The sequence below is a fragment of the Sitodiplosis mosellana genome, unplaced genomic scaffold, assembly GCF_009176505.1.
Source record: "Sitodiplosis mosellana isolate CC-2019 unplaced genomic scaffold, AAFC_SMos_1.0 Smas_scaffold_15, whole genome shotgun sequence".
Lineage (NCBI taxonomy): Eukaryota > Metazoa > Arthropoda > Insecta > Diptera > Cecidomyiidae > Sitodiplosis > Sitodiplosis mosellana.
Genome location: NW_022595257.1, coordinates 210,143 through 232,240, shown reverse-complemented (window position 1 = coordinate 232,240; position 22,098 = coordinate 210,143). Strand labels below are relative to the sequence as shown.

The window sequence follows — 22,098 nt, the reverse complement described above, 5'->3', positions numbered from 1 at the left end:
TGGTCGTTGACCAGAGGGTGAAAAATGTTGCCTATTTCATTCCATCAACAAAAAAAATGCTCAAGCTGTCCATTCGACCAGGTTAGATATAATAACATTTTACATTTCAGAAACATCGAACGCATGACCGAAGAATCCGATTCAAACATAATCCCGACAAATGCGATTTTCGCCGTGTTCAATGAACTGAATGATGAAGAAAATGTAACTTTAATGTCAACATCACGGCCATTGAATTGCCAAAGTAAAAAAAGATTTTAGTCGTTTATTCCACTTTATTTGTTCTTTATTTAATTTACTTTCGACCATCAAAAATGGTCCAATGCTAATGGAACAGTGATTTGTGTTTTTCTCATGTAAAATCAACAGCAAATAAATTATGGCATCAAAAGTGCTGAGTGCTGAGTTTGGCTTCAATAATATTGATTCAATATTTACGATTCCTGAGTACAATTTAATGGCACACGAATTTCGTTGAATATATTTCATCATTTTATTGTTGAATCTGTTTACTTTATTAATATGAAGTATGGAATTTTCGTTTCCCACAATTCTAATTCGATATAATCGACTTTCAAACTTGTTTACCTTTCGAATGTACGGTACATTGTTTGCATTTTGATTGAACATTGTAGCATACTGTATCCGTTGATGTTGACCAAAATGTTTACTTACCAAGAATTGAAAACTTGGAATATGAAATTTTCATTAGAAAATGAATAGAAAATGTTCAATTTTTCAATGGATGATGCTGTTATCTGCTTATCGATTGTTTGCCATTTGGATTGATTTCAAACTCCGTAAACTGTGTTTGTTCACATCGGCATTTGGCCAGCGTGCTTGTTAATTTGATATACCCTCGAGCAAGAACGCATGAGATAGAGTGTGGAATTGACGATAATGCATGCAATCTTGCACAAGTATCAATTTATTGTCTCGGCAAATATTTGGAAGTGCAATCGGTACCCACCGAATTTTTTAACGAAGCGAAATCAGAACAACAGAGTTATACAAGTATACAATAGTGTTTTTGTATTAAAATACGTTCAAATCATGGCTCTCCTATTCTGAAGCATGAATAATATGTTGAAATTTCATCCAAATGTATTTGAAATTAGAGTACATGTGATTTCATATGAAAATGTTGTTGAGAATTAAAAAGAGTTCTTATCCATCTTCTTATCCTGGGATGCACGCTCGTTATTACGGAGAGGTGTTACCCATGTGAAAAAAAAATGACTGACTGACTGACTATAACTTCAGTTGACTTTAGTTGATTGAATTTATATTTTTGTTCTAAGAAAATCACTTGGTCCCAAATGAAGCAACTTAGATTGACTTGTAACTTCAAATGATTTCAGTTAACTATGATAGACTTACACTACACTTTGTACTGAAATGTCAATCAAAGTAAGTCATTTTTGTCCGAAATTAGTTAACTGACTGCTCAGTCAGTATTTTTCACACGGGTCGTTATTATTATGTAATCCGATATGACTAAAGCGTATTTTTTGCTAATCCCATTGAAGTAAGTCTCGTAAAGTGGTAGTATATTAAGGAATTTTCATTGCGTTAGCCGACAAATATTTCAAACTCATTTCATTTTTATAGTAAGTTTCCTTTATTCGTCTAAAAGTCTGAAAAAATCCCTAGAAACTCTGCTCAAGCAATAACTCTACTCATACAGTGGGTCTAAGTGTAATTCAAAAGTTCTGAATCAAAACTTAATACGATGCATTTTCCAATCAAATGAAGTCAAAGTGCCGTTCTATGCTCCAAAAAAAACATGCCTATATTTCTGTGCCTCCTCATATCGCTTATCCAATATTTCTTAGTAGAATAATTAATTTTCGGTTTGGCAATTTGATTTTTTACACCATGCCATTGCAGTTTTTTCTCATCCACATCAATCGTTATCGCGTGAGTTGTGTGGTGCAGGTGCAATCATCGCATTATATGGTTAAAAGTACATTTTCATCACATTCCGAGTGGTGTATTCAAAACCCATGTGAGCAATAAACAAACAATCGTGTTGGTGATACGGTTAATAATGAAATTGTGGAAATAATGTAATGAAATTGCAAAAACCATTAGCACATTTGATGTAAATAAGTGCATGTGTTCCATTTCATGTTATCAGTGATGGCCGCGTCTGCATTAAAGTGATTTTGATAAATCACATTTTCGAATGAAGCCATGTCATATCTGCACGTACGAATATTTTTGTGCATAATTTTTGCCGAAGCACAGAGCATTCGTGTCACAGAGCATTGGCATTAGTTTCACTTTAGCTGGAGACGTATTCCATTTCGAATTTCCGTTCATTGGTTGTTTTTCCAATTATAAAGTTAACGAAGATTCAACATCATTGATTCTATCTTGACATATAATCTTGCAGACGAAAACAAAGTGAAGATTACCTCATTTTAAATGCACCAAACGCCTCAAGACAGACATGGAAAACAAATCCGATTCGAGCCTGTGAAAATGATAAATTGTCGTTGATATCAGCTGTCAGTCAAGATAACATTTGATGCTCGCTGTTTTATTCATATCAACGTGTTCTGGTTGTTGTTGTTGTTGTTTTTTTCATTGGTAACATTTTCGTGGTTATCCATGATGAATTAAACAAACCCCCTCTATTTGGATATATTGTGCTGAACGCCTCACGCGCGCATTTAATTTAAATAATCAAATTTATGCAAATCAACGCGATCGCAAACGCGATTCGAAACTCTCGAGAGGTTAATACACTTTATCAAGTGGAAAATACCATGTAATTTAATATGGGTCTGGTTTCGGTGTGTGCATTGTTCTCGACTCATTCGTGATAGATTTTGGAGATTTATCGATGTGCATTCGCCTGATCTAGTACTAAGATACAGAGTCTAACAACACTCGAATCGTCAATCAAAACAAATTATTCGTTTCCCTATGGGAATTTCATTTCGGCGCACTTTTGCAGTCGAAAAGTGGTTTATTGATTACCGAACAAGAAAAAAATGCTCAGATTTGAAGCAGAAATTATTAACGCAACAAATTATCGAGCCCTATGTGATCAGAGAAGTTTTTTTTGACGATTTTTTCTTAAATTTTGTTTGAATGATTAGGATATTGAAACATGTCGATTAGCACACTATGATTCTATAGCACTTTCTCTTAGGATGATACAATGTCAACTCGATATACGATAGCATAATTAGCTTCTAAAATGACAATTTTCGAAGCAATTTCTTACTACACAAAGACAAATCGTGGCATAAATGTTCTTATTAATAGAGTTACTTTTCAATATGCCTCTCAAATTTGTCATGAATGGCATTTCACGTTCCCTATCTTTTCTCCTTCTGCATTTCGTTTCTTCTGTTGCAAGGCTGACATCAATTTTTTCTGAAAATGAAACTGTGATACGACAACAAAAACAATTCATTTCTACATCTCCCTTTTCATGGAGTTCTTCTGTTACATACGTACTATGCAATATGCATGGTAGAATGGAACTGAATCGACGCGATAACGTTCGTTCAAATTGAACAAAGTTCAAATCTTTGCTTAAATGCTGCGTCATTTTTCTTTAATAAGGCGATGAAGCTAAAGAAAAAATTTCGAGTAACGCTAAAAAACAAGTGGTTTCAATCAACATGAATAAGCTATTAAATGGTATTCATTGAAATACCCTACGGTTAGTGGTCACTGTAATATTAAAATATTTCAAAAAATAAAGCCATATTAAATTTTGATAAAGTTTTACGCTCCGAAGTGTTAACAATTATCAAAAGGCACGCACAGTACATTAGAGCCAATGCAAAAGTCAATTGATGCGCATAAGTAGCGCCACCTCTAATGATTACGGAGAGTTACCATAAGTCGTATGCAATTGATGTTGAGAAAAAGAAGAAGAAGAAGAAGAAGAAGAAGAAGAAGAAGTAGACATTCTATTCATTTACATGGCAATAATGGCAATCAGTAGAGATGGTGCTCATGTGCCGATCATATCACTGTTACAACCCTTCGACAATTATTATTAAGCTGCTGTTGCTAAGAGAAAAATATGAGATAATGATTTTCGGTTCATTTATAACACAATTTTTTTTATAAAAATACTATATACGTCTACAAATATATTTCTTACTCATTTCATATAAATGGTGCATTTTATCTGTTTTGGATTTCATTTGTTTGATAAGGAGTCTTGCGACGCTCGTATAAACCATTGGACCACTCACAATTTCTACGGTATTTATAACCCAGTATTCAAAATTCGTTCATCGCAAAAATATTGGAAGTCTTTTCTAGCAAAAACTCTTAAAAATGCAAAATAAAAAATGGTTATGTATGTTTAAACTGAAAGTTTTATGAGATAATTAGTTAATCTTTGTGACAACATTCCTTAATTACCGTTCGTGATACCACTCCTAAAGTATTGTCTATCCATCATTGTCTTTAGAGTTGACGTGAGCGAATCGTTTGAAGGGAAATTTAGTGACATCCGCATGGCCTGGAATATAAATAGCCAACAGGACATGCGGATGTCGCTATATCGACAAATTGATATAAGAAATTTATAAATTTCTCAACGAAAACGGCGCTTTTGAAACAAGACGGAACGAACTTTGTTTTGTTCAATTGACGATTTGAAATCTGTTGATTAGTACATACGATGTGTTCAATTTCGTATCACCAGACAACGAACATATACAGCTGATAACTGATTCACCAAATATACCAATTAAACCCAAATTTACCCAATTAAATAGAAAAGATTTTACTGTCGTTGGGAATCGAACCCGAGTCTATTTGCAATATGCCAGTATTTCTGTTCGCTGAGCTACAATGACCCCGATGCATTGGCAAAAGATGTGCTAAACTGAATGGATTTCATAAGGATTTACACAAAAGCTACCAAATCGTATCGAAGACATCTAAAAAGTGCGAATTTAAATGAAAAACACATTGAAATTAAATTATTCACAATTTCTGGACCACAAATGAATGTAAAATTGGTAATGGTGAAAAGCTGCAAATTAGTAGTATTTATTTTTGGTATTTTTTCAAAACATTTTCATGCAATAATTGTTTTCGTAAGATTTTCTTGTTTGATAACTGTATTTTTTGTGCACAAATGTTCTACTTCGACTCTGCATTACTTGAAAGAACGAATATCGAACAATATTAATAAAATTTCAGAACACTTGTTACACTGGAGACGTACGGCCAGCTAATGAAACGAAAAAGAATGTTTTACTTACGAACAAGTCACAAAATTGATATCACAAATGAGTCAATAAGGTTATCGACGAACTGTGTCAACAAAAAGAAGGAAATTTTGTATTTTCTCTCTCCGGAGAATTGAACTTATGATCATGAATAAATATGGGTTGTTTGTATTATCGCTATTGTTACATTTTCGCTCCAAACCATTCATATATAACAAATAAAAATTAGTGAAATAGAAACAACTAATAAACTCATATTCGAGCTATATTTCGGTTTTTTTGCATGCTCATATGATACACACAGTGTATATTATCAACTTTCATTGCGAGCTTTTTTCTATCGCGTATGATGCATTCATTAATCGTTGATACATAATGGAATCAAACTTTTAATGAGCGTTTATATTTTAAAGCGCCCTATAGAATTACTGGACTAAAAAAGCTGATTAAAAGCCAAATCAAAAATATGAAATGTAATCACAAAGCCACGTAGCTTTGTTCGAATGGAAAAACAAACAAAACAAATTGAATTAAAAGCACAATAAAATTATTAAAATGGATTTGTGTAAAAACATTATTGCCTTGATAACTTCGCACAATACCGGCCAATGAAAACCGACACTGTTTAATCTGCGTATAAGAATAATTTAATCATTTCATTTTTCACATAATACATTTTGTGCACCAATTGTTTCTGTTTATTTTAGCTCTTTTATGTTCAATTGAAATCGATGTGATTGTTTATAGCTCATAGCAAAGGGAAAAAAAGGAACAAATTCAGTTTGATCAATTAAAATTCGTTTTTTTTTTCTTTAAATTTATTTTTGAAGAGAAAAAACTCCGTTTCCACGTAATTCAATGAAAAAGTAATACCAGGCGAATGATTCCAATTTTGCCTTTGGCTAAAAGTATATCGGATTTTTATCGCGTTACTGCATTTCTATTTTTTTAGGTTGGGTGTGTTTATTCATCAGAAGCACACAGAAAAAAGTAACCGCAACGACGCAATTTCTATCAAATCATTAAGCTGAACAAATTATGAAGTTCCACATGATTAGCTTTATTTCTAGATTCTTTTTTCATGAGAATCTACGTTGATAGTAAAATGTACTTGTACACTGTGCAGTACCCCTTTCATTCAACAAACGAAAAAGAAAGCGAAAAAATGGGTTGTTCGTTTTTTATGAAAACAAATCCAATTTGTAATAAGAATTCCTGCAATCTTAGAAAAAACGTCACTCGTATGGAACGTGATAAAATCCGAATTTTTCTAGGAAGCAATAAAAGAATGGAGCATATGAATGAAACCATATATCTGTAGAAATGTGCATAAAAATAGTCAAATATTGGAATTCGTTTCAATGTGATAATCATGACCACGAGCGAGGCAAACAAACACCACCCTACTACAAAGGAAAATAACATGAAAATGTGTTTTATTATTTACTCGCTAGCGACTGTACAAAATTGAAAAATTGTCTGTCTGTACTATCATCAAATCGACAAAATCGAGTCTCTTCAATAATTACTAGAAATGGGTTGTTACTTTATATATCTCGGTTACTCAAGTAAATTTATTTTACAAATGAAACACATGAGGATTTTTTTTTAATTTTAGAATTTTTGGAATCAGTCTTCACTTTATTAGAACAATTTTGCTCTCAGATTTTTACTACCTTATCTGGTTAAGTATATATTTTGTGCAGTTAATGCATCGATTGATACAGTGGCTACTTTCTATGTTCCTTACGTTATTAGTTAATTGATCGATTGTAAAATAAAACCATTCTATCTACGACGTCCAACTAATTTACAATGTATTTAAGGTGTGAATTCTATTTCTCAACACGCATATAAGATGTTATAGTTATATAGACTGGGCTGATTGCTTTGTTTTGGCAACACTTCTAGTATCTTAACTCATTAAGGTTTCTTATTTTGTTTTCAAAATGCGTGGTACTTTCAAATATTATCAATTTTAGCCTAAAAAATAATATTCCAGCTAGTACCTATTCCAGTCCCCAAATCGATTTTGACAAGCAAAAATGTCGAGGTCGATTTTTAGATAAATTTTTAAAACAGTTCCTGATTCCCAATCTAGGGACGGAATTCGAAGTATGAGTCAAATAGCAAAAAGGTTTTTCAAGTGTTCACACTTTTTGCCACTGTGACTCAGTGGCATTAGTTTCTACGTTAGAAGATTTCATATCGACGTATTTAAGATCTTCATTCACCGGCCGATTTTTCGACCAGCGGTAGCTAATGGGTTAAGAAGAAAATGGGTTAGAAAGAAAAGAAGAAGACGACGTTTAACTACTGTTAGGTCACTATATTTACATTCCAACCTCATTTGGATGTTTTTTGTCTCATTGTTTTTTCTCTGGGATCACTTGAATGTATTTTAGAGATAAGAGATAACTAACAAACTTAAGGGAATAATAAATAAAATAGTTACTAAATGGCACTGCGTTCATTGATTTTGGCCTTGTCTGTGCGATTTCGTTATTTGTTTTCCGAGGAGAGCACGATTTTTTGGATCCGTCATCATTGTACCATGATCACCGTCCGCTGAAATAACGTGAAAATCCGTTGAAAGATTGTAATTTTCCCAGCCCAACATCGGAAAGCTAGAAAATTTCTTAAAATAATCCATCTCATTCTTGTAAAGGTTGTTCAAGTGGTCAATACAGTCAGGCAACGATAGTCGATCTACTGCCTTGAATAAATGTACCTTCATCGGTAGTGATGCGAATTTGAACGCTGCACAAATATTTCGATAATGATGACGTTGTTTCGATAGCAATGCTTCCCATTCGATATCTGTATTTTTTAAATCTACATACGTCTTTCTTATCTCCTCAATTGCTTCATTCAGAGTAAATCTATTGGCACGTTCCCACCACTTTGAATCATTTAGCGTTTGGAAAACGGGAAATTTATGCAGTACGGATGTTAAAAATACTGTGGTTTCGGTGAGAATATTTTCGATGGGTAGATAAGTGTCGATTAGGCCTAGGAATGAAACACTACAACCACTGTTTATAAGCTGTTTTGCCATTTCGTAGGCTAGAATACCGCCAGGAGAGTAGCCAGCAATGGCATAAGGGCCATTTGTCTGAATTTTCTTCATGAGGGAGATCATTGCATTGGCCATTTCCTCGATGGACGACGGCTGCTTAATCTCTGGCGACGACCACGGTAACACATAAACGGGAATATTTTTATCTATGTCATGTGCCAGTTCAAAAGCGTAGGAGATACCTCCTTCGCCTTCTGGCAACAGAAATAGAGGCGTCTCATTCCCATATTGACGAACTGGAATAGCAACATCACAATACATTCTATTCGAGTGGTGCGATATTTGTTTCGCTAAATCTTTGAGTACCGGAAAGGAAAATACACCACGAGCTTCAATGTTGATATTACAGAGCTTCGCTTTGTTAACAAACTGCATCACAAGCAAAGAATGGCCACCCAATTCAAAGAAGTTATCATATCGACTAATACGATCAATGCCAAGTAGTTCCCGCCAAATTTCGGCCAGCTTTTCTTCCATTTCACCCTGTGGAGCTTCATACTGTTGACGCGCAAACGCCTCATCATCCGGAGCTGGTAGTGCTCGCCTGTCTAGCTTACCATTGGATGTAAGCGGCAAGGACGGTAGACACACATAGGCCACTGGAACCATATAGTCAGGCAATAATGTTGATAGATAGTTACGCAAGTTTTGTGCTATTAAATTACCCGCATCAGCCACCACATAAGCAACCAAACGAGCATCTGATCCATTGCCGTGGGGTTGTACAACCGCCTCGTGCACCTGAGGATGTTCGACTATGTGGGCTTCAATTTCGCCGAGCTCGATTCGGAAACCACGGATTTTTACTTGCTAATCGGTACGTCCTAGATAGACCAAATTGCCATCAGGCAAATAACGTGCTCGATCACCGGTACGGTACATGCGTGCTGCTGGTGTCTCACTGAATGGATCGGGCAGAAAACGTTCGGCGGTAAGTTTAGGACGATTAAAGTAGCCTCTTGCTACACCAACACCACCAATATACATTTCTCCCTCGGCTCCAAGTGGCACTGGCTCGCCGTTTGCATCCAGTAAGTAAATTAGCCTGTTTGGTAGAGGACGCCCAATCGGTACTACCGATACATTTTCAGAAATAGCGTTATCACAAAACCAAACTGTTGCGTCAATAACTATTTCGGTAGGGCCATACGAATTAACTAACACTGTTTGATCATAACTTTTATACCAATCCCTCACAATCAATGGGTCTGACGCTTCACCACCAACAAACACATATCGCAGTCGATCAGATTGTAATTTGGAATCTATCGTCCGCAAAAGCAATTTTAGTAGCGAAGGGGTTTGATTCAGGACTGTGATACCTCTGGTACAGATCCAATCATAAAATTCACCAGTAGAACAAGTATGATTGTATGGTACAATTGACAGTTGACTTCCATTCGACAATGCGCCCCATATCTCCCATACAGAAATATCGAAAGAAATCGAATGGAACAAACACCATTTGTCTTGATTAACAAAACCAAATGTGTCCTGTATAGCCTCAATGTGTCGTACGACTTGCTGATGTTCAACCATTACTCCTTTGGGTGTTCCTGTTGAGCCAGAGGTGTAAATGACATAGGCCAGATGGGTTGGAGTAAGTCCTAGCTTGATTGTGTCCGGATTATCGATTGGCAAATCAGCAGGCAACGGTTTCTCCAAATCAATTAATGGCACATGATGTTCTCCGAGTGCTGTATGGCCAGTAGCATCTGCTAATAAGAATATAGGGTCGGCATCTTTTAGAATGTTGGTCAGCCGTTGGCTTGAATAGGCTGAATCGAGTGGTACATAAGCGCCGCCGGCTTTTAGAATACCCAGCATTGCTACAAGCATTGCTATTCTACGATCAACGCAAAGTGCGATGCGGTCATCTGGTTTGACGCCTCGTGCAATCAAGTAATGTGCTAGTCGATTGGACTGGGCGTTGAGTTCGGAATAGCTTAGAACCTCTCCATTACACTCAACGCCAATCGCCTGTCCATTGCGTTCTACCTGCGCCTCAAATATTTGGTGGAGACATCGCACAGGTGGATAGGTGACCGTGGTTTGATTCCAGGTGTGTAGCAGCAACGTTCGCTCTTCTAGTGGTATCACTTTCAATGTTCGAACTGGTTGTTATGGTTTGTGAGTAAGCGCGTCGGTCAGTGATTCGAGAGCTTGTTGCATATAGGCACAAATCCGAATTGCCGATACCGGCGACAATACATGGACTGATAGGCACAATTCTTCATCGTTGTCATCGAACGACATTGTCAAGGGGTAAGCAGCTGGCGTTGCACCGCCTAATAAGCTGACTCCAGGATATGAAGTATTGTGTTCGGTCCTTTGGTTATGACGATAGTTCAGCAATGCACTGAATAGTGGCAAACCAGCTGGTACTCCGCTGCAGCGTTGTGCCAACACAAGTGGTGCGTGTTCGTGAGCCAACAATGCACTCAACCGAGTATGAGTATGTCGCACCGCGATCCCGACACTCGTCTCATCAATATCCAACCGCAGTGGTAGTGTGTTAATCATCATCCCCATCGTCCTGTCGTTCCTCTCTCCTGCCTGTAAACGGCCGAGTAACACGGTACCGAAGACGACCGCCTCACGTCCGCTAGTTTGAGCAAGTACCTGTGCCCACGCTAAATGACATAAGCTGGATAAACTGACCCGTAATTTCCGTGCGAACTCTCGCACTTGATTGTTTAGCGTCTGTGGCAACATTAGATGTGCTTCGTTTATTGCAGTTCCATCTAGGCCAACGCCACTCAGACCAAACGGCAAGGTTGGCTCGTCAATATCACCGAGCATTTTGGTGAAGAATCGCTTATGCTCATCTTGACTAGCTCCTAGTCGAGTCTGGGCCACAAAATGACGGAATGGTGTAGGCGTTAACAACTCTTCAATCTTTCCATTCATGATGACGTGCACTTCTGCTTCCATTCTCTCCAGAGTTGAATGGTCAATAATCGAGTGATGCGTGAGTTGAAATGCAACCCAATTTCCCTCAGATGTTGGTACAGCAAAAAGACGTAACAGTGGTGCCTTTGTCAAGTCTAACCGGTAGCATCGCAGATAAAATTGGTGGCTCAATTGTTCCAGCACCGGCTCACCAGCGCCATCCAATGTTATCTGTTAGGGTTTAAAAACGCGTTTTTTGTTAATGTTTCAAAAAACGTTTTTCACAGAGCCGTTTTGAAAACGCCGAAAAAAAACAACGGAAAGAGATGAAACGTTTTTTTTTTCGTTTTTTCTGTGTTATTTCTATTGAAATTAAGATAACCTCAATTTGTTTTTTATCTTCGTATTTGTCGAAAAGTTTGTATACCCCAATCTTACCTCGGTGAGTAATGAAGGAACCTGACGCAAAACCACCTGTACCGGTTCACTAAGGCCTTCCCAGATGATGACAGTGCGCAGGATATCATGTCTTTTAATCACTTGTTGCAGAGCGTCTGCATAAAGTTTTAGTGTTGTGCGGTCAATGAAACTCAGTCGATTTATTAGCAAATATGGATCGTCCTCTTCGGCCATTATGTGATGGAACAACATGCCATGCTGTAAGGATGCCAATCCATAAATATCTTGAATGTTAGCTACTCCTCCAGGTACCTGCTCAATAATGGCGTCAATCTCCGTCTGAGACAGAGTGATAAGAGGTAACATTTCTGGAGTGATCTCTGTACTGTCTGTGGTAATCAGATTGGGCGGAATAGCCACTACCTTGTAACAGATGAGAGTCGAGGCCAATATAGCTAGAGTGGGAGCATCAAATACTTCCCTTACGGTGGAATCCAATCCTATTTGTCTTAACCGTGCCAACAATCGTACGACCAACAAAGAATGGCCTCCCAACGCAAAGAAATTGTCATGTCGACTAATACGCTCAATAATCAGCAATTCACGCCAGATATCGGCAAGTGTTTCTTCCATCACGCCCTGTGGGGCTTCATACTGTTGTCGAGCAAAGGCCTCATCATCCGGAGGCGGTAACGCTCGTCGATCTAGTTTGCCATTTGGGGTGAGTGGCATGGACGGTAGACACACATAAGCTGATGGTACCATATAATCAGGCAGTAAAGTTGATAGATAATTGCGTAGATTTTGGGACAAAGATGTATCCACATCAGCCACTACATAAGCTACCAGTCGAGCGTCTGATCCATTGCCATCGAACTGTACAATCGACTCATGCACCTGAGGATGTTCCACGAGGTGGGCTTCGATTTCGCCGAGCTCAATTCGGAAACCGCGGATTTTTACTTGCTGATCGGTGCGTCCCAGATAGACCAAATTACCATTAGACAAATAACGTGCTCGATCACCGGTACGGTACATGCGTGCTGCTGGATTGTCGCTGAATGGGTCGGATAGGAAACGTTCGGCGGTTAGTTCAGGACGATTAAGGTAGCCTCTCGCTACGCCACCCCCACCAATATACATTTCTCCTTCAGCTCCTAGTGGCACTGGTTCGCCATATGAGTCAAGCAAATATACACAAAGATCTGCGAGTGGTCGTCCAATCGAGTAAGCATTTTTTAAAGCTTCGATTCTTTGGTAGGTAGCATGAACTGTTATTTCGGTGATACCATACATGTTGACCAATACCGTTCCATTTTTATCATATTTCTCCCACCATTCCTTTGCAATCAATGGATCAAATACTTCCCCGGCGAATATAAGGTATCGCAATCGATCGAAGCTCGGTATAGTATTTTTTGCCCACATAAGTGATTTGAATGCGGAGGGAGTTTGATTCAGTACAGTGATTCCACTAGTACAGATCCAATCATGGAATTCGTCCGTTGAACGAGCGGATACAATTGACAGTTGGCTTCCATTCGACAATGCGCCCCACATTTCCCACACGGAAACATCAAAAGAGAATGAATGGAACAAACACCATTTGTCATCTTTATTAAAATCAAACTTTTCACGTGTAACCTCGAATAGTCGTACGATTTGCTGATGTTCAACCATTACTCCTTTCGGAGTTCCGGTTGAGCCAGAAGTGTAAATGACATAGGCCAGATGGGTTGGAGTGAGTCCCAGCTTGATTGTGTCCGGATTTTCAAATCGCAGATCGTCAGGCAACGATTTGTCTAAGTCAACTCCTGGTACTTGATGGTCTCCAAGTGCTTTCCGGCCAGTGGCATCTGCCAATAGTAAAATAGGTTTAGCGTCGTTTAGGATATCGGTCAGCCGTTGACATGAGTAGGCAGGGTCGAGAGGAACATAGGCGCCACCGGCTTTAAGGATACCCAGCATTGCTATGAGCATTGTTATATTACGATCAACACAAAGTGCTATACGGTCATCAGGATTGACGCCTTGTGCGATCAGATGATGTGCTAGTCGATTGGCTTGGGCGTTGAGTTCCGTATAGCTTAGTTCATCTCCATTACACTCCACGGCAATCGCATGCTCGTCGCGTTCCACATGTGCCTCAAATAACTGGTGAAGACAGCAAGCAGGTGAATAGGTAAACGTAGTTTGATTCCAAGTGTGCAGAAGCAACGTACGCTCTTTCGATGGCATCACAGTTAGTGTTCGAACTGGTAGTTGTGGCTTGTTAGATAAGGTGTTGACTATTGATTCCAGAGCTTGTTGCATATAGGCACAGATCAAAGCTGCTGACATTGGTGATATCACTTGTGTTGTCAGTCCCAGCGAATTGCCATCATCTTCAACCGACAGACCTAATGGGTAATTGGTTCGCTCTTCACCGTCAAAGAAAGTTACTCCAGGAAATGATGCAGTGACCTGGCTCCTCGTCTGATTATGGCGATAGTTCAGCATTGCGCTGAATAGTGGCAAACCTACTGGACACCCACTACAGCGTTGTGCTAACACAAGTGGTGCGTATTCGTGTGCCAGCAATTCACTCAACCGAGCATGGGTATGACGTACTGCATTTTCGACACTCCTCTCATCATTATCTATTCGTATTGGTAGGGTGTTAATCATCGGCCCAATGATATTATTGTTCTCTTCTCCCCCCTGTAAACGGCCAAGCAGCACGGTACCAAAGACTACCGTCTCACGATCGCTAGCTCGAGCAAGCACTTGTGCCCAGGCTAAATGGCAAACACTAGCCAGACTGACCTGTAACTTCCGTGCATGCACACGTAGGTGATCATTGAGTGTCTGTGGCAACATCAGATTTGCCTCGTTGATCTCTGTTCCATCCAGACCAACGTCGCTCAGACCGAACGGCAAGGTTGGCTCGTCAATATCACCAAGCATTTCAGTAAAGAAACGTGTGTGCTCGGTTGGACTGAATCCTAGTTGAGCATGAGCTACAAAATGACGAAATGACGTGGGCGATGTCAACATTCCAATTTTTCCGATCATTATGGCGTTAACTTCTGTCTGTAGGCTTTCCAGTGTTGAATGATCAATTATTAAGTGGTGTATCATTTGTAGTGCTACCCAGCTCTCATCAGATGTTGGCGCAGCCATCAAACGCAATAGTGGTGCTTTTGTCAAATTTAAACGGTAGTGACGTGGATCGAAGCGGTGGCTCAACTGCTCTAGTACTGCCTTACCACTATAATTTAGCGAGACCTCAGAAAGTATCGAAGGAACATGGCGCATGACAACCTGTGCCGGCTCACTAAGTCCTTCCCAGATGAAGACGGTGCGCAGGATATCGTGTCGTGCAACTACCTGTTGCATTGCGTCTGCATAACGTTCAAGCGACGTCCAGTCAGTGAATTGCATACGGAATACCAACAGATATGGGTCACCACGTTCGGACTGTATATGATGGAATAACAAACCATGCTGCAAAGGCGCCAATCCATAAATATCTTGAATATTAGCTACTCCACCAGGTATCTGTGCAATTATTGATTCTATATCTGCCTGAGAAAGTGTGATGAGTGGCAACATATCTGGAGTGATGGCAGTGCTGTCTGTAGTAATCAGATTAAGAGGAATATGCATGGCTTGGTAACGGGCAAGGCTCGAGGCTAATGCGGCCAGGGTGGGAGCATCAAACACTTCTCTTACGGTAATGTCCAGTCCAATCCGCCTCAACTCTAATAAAAGCCGTACGACCAATAAAGAATGGCCTCCTAGTGCAAAGAAATTGTCATGTCGACTAATGCGATCAATACCAAGTAGCTCGCGCCAGATTTTTGCCAGTTTTTCTTCCATTTCACTCAGCGGAGATGCATACTTCTCACGAGCAAACGCATCTTCATCCGGAGCCGGTAATGCTCGCCGGTCCACCTTGCCATTTATTGTGAGCGGTAAAGATGATAGACACACATAAGCGGCTGGTACCATATACTCGGGGACTAATTCTGACATATAGTTGCGCAAATCTTGGGCTAACGATACATCTGCGTTGGCCACCACATAGGCTATTAGACGGGCATTTGAGTCATTGCCGTATGATTGTATAACTGCTTCTTGCACCTTAGGATGTTCGACAAGGTGGGTTTCGATTTCACCAGGCTCAATTCGGAAACCGCGGATTTTCATTTGTTGATCTGTCCGTCCCAAAAAGACCAGATTGCCATCAGGCAGATATCGTACTCGATCACCGGTACGATACATGCGTGCCGCTGGATCTTCACTGAAAGGGTCGAGTAGAAAACGCTCCGCAGTCAGTTCAGGGCGGTTTAGGTATCCACGCGCCACACCAGTGCCACCAATATACAATTCTCCCTCGGCTCCAAGTGGAACTGGCTCGCCATCTGCATCCAGTAAGTACATTCTCTTGTTGGGTAGTGGACGACCGATTGGTAACGAGGAGCTTGCAGAAATAGTTGTATCACAGATCCAACCAGTTGCAAAAACTATTGTTTCTGTAGGGCCATACACGTGGAATAGCTTTGTTTGATTTTTATCAAATTTTTCATTCCACTCTCTTACAATCAGCGGATCTGACGCTTCACCACCAAACATCACAAATCGCAGTTGATCGTATCGTAGAGTGACATTTTTCGCCAACATAAGCATTTTAAGAGTAGAAGGCGTAAGGCTCAGTACAGTAATACCTCTGACGCATATCCAATCATAAAATTCATCCGTAGAACGGGATGTGCTGTATGGTATAATGAACAGCTGACTACCATTTAATAACGCACACCATACCTCCCATACGGAAACGTCGAAAGAAAATGAATGGAACAAACAACATTTGTCTTTTTTGTTAAAATCAAATTTCTCGTGTACTGACTTGAACAATTGTACTGCAGGTTGATGTTCGACCATTACACCCTTCGGTGTTCCAGTTGATCCAGATGTATAAATAACATAAGCCAAATTGGTTGAAGTGACTCCAAGCTTAGTCACGTCAGGATTATCGATTGACAAATTATCAGGAAAAGGTTTGTCCAAGTCAATCACTGGCACTTGATGTACTCCGAGTACTTTTTGGCCAGTAGCATCTACCAACCAAAATATCGGGTCAGCATCCCGTAGAATATTGGTCAGTCGTTGACTCGGATAGGCCGGATCGAGTGGTACATAGGCGCCACCGGCTTTCAGAATGCCCAGCATTGCTACGATCATTGTATTGCTGCGTGGAACGCAAAGTGCGACGCGATCATCTGGCTTAACTCCTTGTGCTATCAAGTAATGCGCCAATCGATTAGCCTGGGCATTGAGTTCCATATAGCTTAGAATCTTTCCTTCACACTCCACGGCGATTGCCTCTCCATCGCGTTCCACCTGCACCTCAAACAATTGGTGAAAACAGCGGTCAGATGGATAATCGACCGTGGTTTGATTCCAGGTGTCCAACAGCAACGTACGCTCTTCCGTTGGCATTATTGTCAATATTCGAACTGGTTGGTGTGGCTTGTGAGTTAGCACATCGGCTAGTGATACTAAGGCTTCTTGCATATAAGCACCTATCCGAGCTGCTGAATGTGGTGAAACCACTTGAGGCGTTAGTCCCAGTGAATCACCATTATCTTCAACCGACAGTACTAATGGGTAATTCGTTCGTTCCGCACCGCCCAAAAAGGTGACTTCCGGAAGATATGTAGTTATCTGTTTTGCTTTCTGATTATGGCAATAGTTCAGCAATGCACTAAACAATGGTAAGCTGGTTGGAACTCCACTGCTGCGTTGTGCCATCACAAGTGGTGCGTATTCGTGTGCAAGCAACGCACTCAACCGAGCATGAGTATGGCGCACTGCGGTCTCGATGTCCGTATTGTTAATATCTACCCGCAGTGGAAGCGTATTGATCATTGGTCCCATGATATTATTGTTCTCTTCTCCTGCCTGTAAACGGCCAACTAGCACGGTGCCGAAGACCACTGCCTCACGTCCGCTAGCTCGAGCAAGTACCTGTGCCCAGGCTAAATGACATAAACTGGACAAACTGACCTGTAACTTCCGTGCATATGTCCGTAGGTGATCGTTGATTTTCTGTGGCAGCATCAGGTGTTTTTCATTAACGTCAGCCCTATCTAGGCCAACATCACTCAGACCAAATGGCAGGGTTGGCTCGTCAATATCACCGAGCATTTCACTGAAAAATCGAGTATGCTCAGCTGGTTCAACTTCAAGTCGTACTTGGGCCACAAAATTACGGAATGATGAGGGCGATGTCAACCAGAGCCTGGCTTCAGGCCACCACTATTGTGGCGCTCGTTGCGGTAGCCTCGGTAAGTAGCGTCGTTGCCAATGGTTGTCAACAACCCTATCGGGAGACTGGCACATTCGAAATTGTGCCATTTTAAACATAACCTCAAAGTTTGTTGTGTCAAGTGCAACGCATTGTTTCCCGTTGTTAGATATTAGTGCAATAAAAGCTAAATTTTTTTATTTGCGTTTTTTTGATAATAAAATGAAAATGTGCATGTTACACCAACACAAAATCAAAAAGATGAGGTTATGTTTGAAATGACTCGTCATGACACACACAATGGCACATTTGAGAATGTGCCAATCTCTCGATAGGGATCATACAAATGTCAAACGTAGTCAGCTTGTCAATTACAGCCGGGGCCTGATGTCAACATTTCAATCCTTCCGTCAATGATGGCGTTAACTTCAGCCTCCATTTTCTCTAGCGTTGAATGGTCACCAATTATATGATGCATTAGTTGCATTGCAATCCAGCTGTCATCAAATGTTGGCGCAGCCATCAATCGTAATATTGGTGCCTGTGTCAAATCTAACCAGTAGTGACGTGGATCAAAGTAGTGATTCAACTGCTCTAGCACAGATTCGTCTGCATTATCTAATGTAACCTCAGTAAGTAACGGAGGAACCTGTTGCAAAACGACCTGCGCCGGCTGACTGAGGCCTTCCCAGATGAAGACCGTGCGATAGATATCGTGCCTATTAATTACCTGTTGCAGGACGTCTGCATAACGTTTAAGTGTAGTCCGATTAGTAAACTCTATGCGGCTAACCAACAGGTAAGGATCTCCTCGTTTGGCTTTTATATGATGGAACAAAATGCCGCTCTGTAAAGGAGCCAATCCGTATATATCTTGAATGTTAGCTAATCCACCAGGTACCTGTGCAATAATTGCATTAATGTCTGCTTGTGAAAGAGTGATGAGCGGTAGCATTTCTGGAGTAATCTCTGTGATGTCTGTGGTAATTAGGTTGGGAGGAATAGCCACTACCTTGTAACAGATGAGAGTCGAGGCCAATATAGCTAGAGTGGGAGCATCAAATACTTCCCTTACGGTGGTGTCAAATCCAATATGTCTCAACTGTGCCAACAATCGTACGACCAACAAAGAATGGCCTCCCAACGCAAAGAAATTGTCATGTCGACTGATACGATCGATGCCAAGCAATTCTCGCCAGATATCGGCCAGTTTTTCCTCCATTTCACCCTGTGGTGCTTCAAACTGCTGATGAGCGAACGCTTTATCATTCGGAGCCGGTAGTACTCGCCGGTCAAGCTTACCATTGGGTGTGAGCGGTAAAGATGGCAAACACACATACGCTGCTGGAACCATGTAATTGGGCAGTATTTCTGACAAATACGTGCGCAAATCTTGGGCGAATGAATGGCCTTGGTTGGTCACCACATAAGCTACCAAACGAGCATCTGATCCATTGCCATAAGATTGTACAACTGCCTCGTGCACCTGAGGATGTTCGACTAAGCGGGCTTCAATTTCACCAGGCTCAATTCGAAATCCACGGATTTTTATTTGCTGATCTGTACGTCCTAAAAAGACCAGATTACCATCAGACAGATATCGTGCTCGATCACCGGTACGGTACATGCGTGCTGCTGGATTGTCACTGAATGGGTCGGGTAGAAAACGTTCAGCAGTAAGTTCAGGACGATTGAGATAGCCACGTGCCACACAAACGCCACCAATATATAATTCTCCTTCGGCTCCTAGTTGCACTGGCTCGCCGTGTGCATGTGCATCCAGCAGATAAATTCGATAGCTTGGCAGCGGACGACCGATTGGTACTACCAATAGCTTTTCAGACATTTAAATATCACAAATCCAACTTGTTGCATCAATAATAGTTTCGGTTGGACCATACATATTGACTAATTTGGTCTGACTTTCAGCATTCTTTTCATGCCAATCCCTTAAAATCGATGGATCGAGTGCCTCGCCACCAAAGATAATATATCGCAATTCATGGGATCGTGTGTTGATATTTTCCGCTCGCATAAGCATTCTAAATGCTGACGGAATTTGGCTTAGTACAGTAATACCGCTGGCACAGATCCATTCATACAATTTGTCCGCAGAACGTGTGATGTTAAATGGTACAATTGACAATTGACAACCAATAAAAAACGCACTCCATATCTCCCATACAGAACTGTCGAAACCCATCGGAGAGATCACACACATCTTATCTTGTTTATTAAAATCAAATGTGTTCTGGTTATCCGCCATTTGTTGAACTACATGCTGATGTTCGACCATCACTCCTTTTGGTGTTCCTGTTGAACCAGAGGTGTAAATGACGTAGGCCAAATGTTGTGGAGTGAGCCCAAGTTGGCCCGCGTCCGGATTATTGATTGGCAAATCAGCAGGCAAGGGTTTATCCAAGTCAACTATTGATACTTGATGGTCTCCGAGTGCTTTCCGACCAGTAGCATCTGCCAACAAAAATATTGGATCGGCATCGCGTAGAATATTGGTGAGACGTTGACTCGGATAGGCCGGATCGAGTGGTACGTAAGCGCCGCCGGCCTTCAAAATCCCCAGCATTGCTATGATCATTGCTGTGCTGCGCTCAACGCAGAGGGCGATGAGATTATCGGGTTCGACGCCTTGTTCGATCAGGTAATGTGCTAGTTGATTGGCTTGAGAATTGAGTTCTGCATAACTCAGAGTCTATCCTTCATACTCCAAAGCAATCGCCTGTCCGTCTTGTTCTACTTGTGCTTCGAATAACCGATGAAGACTGCGAGCAGGCGAAAACGAAACCGTGCTCTGATTCCATGTATGTAGAAGCATTGTGCGTTCTTCCAGCGGCACGACTGTCAAAGTTCGAACTGGTTGCTGTGATGTGTGAATTAATGCTTCAGCCATCGATTCTAGAGCTTGTTGCATATAGCCACAGATTCGAGCTGCTGACATTGGTGAAATTATTTGAGACGTCAGACCCATTGAATCGCCGCCATCTTCAACTGACAGGTTCAATGGGTAATTGGTTCGCTCTACAGCATCTATGATACTGACTCCGGAGAGTGACATAGTCTCCTGCTCAGTCTTCGAATTATGGCGATAGTTCAGCAATGCGCTGAACAAAGGCAAACCAGCCGCGACTCCACTGCAGCGTTGTGCTAATACAAGTGATACGTGTTCATATGCTAACAACGCACTCAACCGAGCATGAGTATGGCGCACTGCGGTCTCGATGCCCGTATTGTTAACATCTACCCGCAGTGGAAGCGTATTGATCATTGGTCCCATGATATTATTGTTCTCTTCGCCAGCTTGCAAACGACCAAGTAGCACAGTGCCGAAGACTACTGATTCACGTCCACTAGCTCGAGCAAGCACTTGTGCCCAGGCTAAATGGCTAATACTAGCCAGACTAACCCGTAACTGACGAGCATGCGCCCGTAGTTGATCATTGAGTGTCTGTGGTAACATAAGATAGGCTTCGTTGATCTCAGTACCGTCTCCGCCAATGTCACTCAGACCAAACGGCAAGGTTGGCTCGTCAATATCACCGAGCAGTTCACCAAAGAATCTGGTATGTTCAACTGGACTAACTCCTAGTCTAGCCTGGGCTACAAGATGACGAAATGGAGTAGGCATTATCAGTTTTTCACTCTGCTCGTCAATTATAGTATGGATTTCTGCCTGTAGTCGCTCTATTGTTGCGTGGTCACCAATTATATGATGCATCAATCGTAATGCCACCCAGCTCCCATCAGATGTTGGCCCAGCTAGCAAGCGCAATAGCGGTGCCTGTGTCAAATCTAATCGATAGAGACTGGTATTGAAATGTTGGCTTAACTGATGTAGAATCGGTTCACCAGTGTCAAGCATTGTTACCTCCATGAGTAAAGGAGGAACATGGCGCAGAACGACTTGCGCTGGTTCATTGAGTCCTTCGAAGATAAAGATGGTGCGAAGAATATCATGTCTCATTACAAGTTGTTGCAGGACGCTGACGTATCGTTGAAGTGTTGTCCGGTTCGCCTAGCTCAATTCGGAAACCGCGGATTTTTACTTGCTGATCGGTACGTCCCAGATAGACCAAATTACCATCAGACAAATAACGTGCTCGATCACCGGTACGGTACATGCGTGCTGCTGGATTGTCGCTGAATGGGTCGGATAGAAAACGTTCGGCGGTTAGTTCAGGACGATTAAGGTAGCCTCTCGCTAC

The 22,098-nt window shown here is 41.0% G+C and overlaps 4 protein-coding genes across 4 annotated transcripts; all 4 read right to left on the bottom strand.

Moving 5' to 3' along the window:
* Positions 1-7,686: 7,686 nt before the first annotated feature.
* LOC129568047 (plipastatin synthase subunit E-like) lies at positions 7,687-8,904 on the bottom strand. Its single transcript, XM_055445563.1, has one exon. It carries the CDS (start codon positions 8,902-8,904, stop codon positions 7,687-7,689), a length of 1,218 nt encoding a protein of 405 aa, XP_055301538.1.
* A 201-nt stretch (positions 8,905-9,105) lies between these two features.
* Positions 9,106-10,134, bottom strand: LOC129568046 (uncharacterized). Its single transcript, XM_055445562.1, has one exon. It carries the CDS (start codon positions 10,132-10,134, stop codon positions 9,106-9,108), a length of 1,029 nt encoding a protein of 342 aa, XP_055301537.1.
* Positions 10,135-10,416: 282 nt separating this feature from the next.
* On the bottom strand, positions 10,417-17,778 carry LOC129568045 (uncharacterized). Its single transcript, XM_055445561.1, has 3 exons — positions 16,478-17,778; positions 11,626-16,297; positions 10,417-11,418 (listed from the first exon to the last, which is right to left on the bottom strand). Exons 1-3 carry the CDS (start codon positions 17,776-17,778, stop codon positions 10,417-10,419), a joined length of 6,975 nt encoding a protein of 2,324 aa, XP_055301536.1.
* A 467-nt stretch (positions 17,779-18,245) lies between these two features.
* On the bottom strand, positions 18,246-19,724 carry LOC129568044 (uncharacterized). Its single transcript, XM_055445560.1, has one exon. It carries the CDS (start codon positions 19,722-19,724, stop codon positions 18,246-18,248), a length of 1,479 nt encoding a protein of 492 aa, XP_055301535.1.
* Between the last annotated feature and the right edge of the window lie 2,374 nt (positions 19,725-22,098).

What these genes read in the sequence shown, in the direction of transcription:
- LOC129568047 (XM_055445563.1), bottom strand. Translation starts at nt 8,904, where the DNA reads ATGGTTCCAGTGGCCTATGTGTGTCTACCGTCCTTGCCGCTTACATCC.
- LOC129568044 (XM_055445560.1), bottom strand. Translation starts at nt 19,724, where the DNA reads ATGTCTGAAAAGCTATTGGTAGTACCAATCGGTCGTCCGCTGCCAAGC.
- LOC129568046 (XM_055445562.1), bottom strand. Translation starts at nt 10,134, where the DNA reads ATGCTTGTAGCAATGCTGGGTATTCTAAAAGCCGGCGGCGCTTATGTA.
- LOC129568045 (XM_055445561.1), bottom strand. Translation starts at nt 17,778, where the DNA reads ATGCTCGGTGATATTGACGAGCCAACCCTGCCATTTGGTCTGAGTGAT. An exon ending in CCTGCAGTACAATTGTTCAA is followed by an intron (nt 16,298 to 16,477) that starts GTCAGTACACGA and finishes GATATGCGTCAG; the next exon opens with AGGTATTACTGTACTGAGCC. An exon ending in TTCCTTCATTACTCACCGAG is followed by an intron (nt 11,419 to 11,625) that starts GTAAGATTGGGG and finishes AAACCCTAACAG; the next exon opens with ATAACATTGGATGGCGCTGG.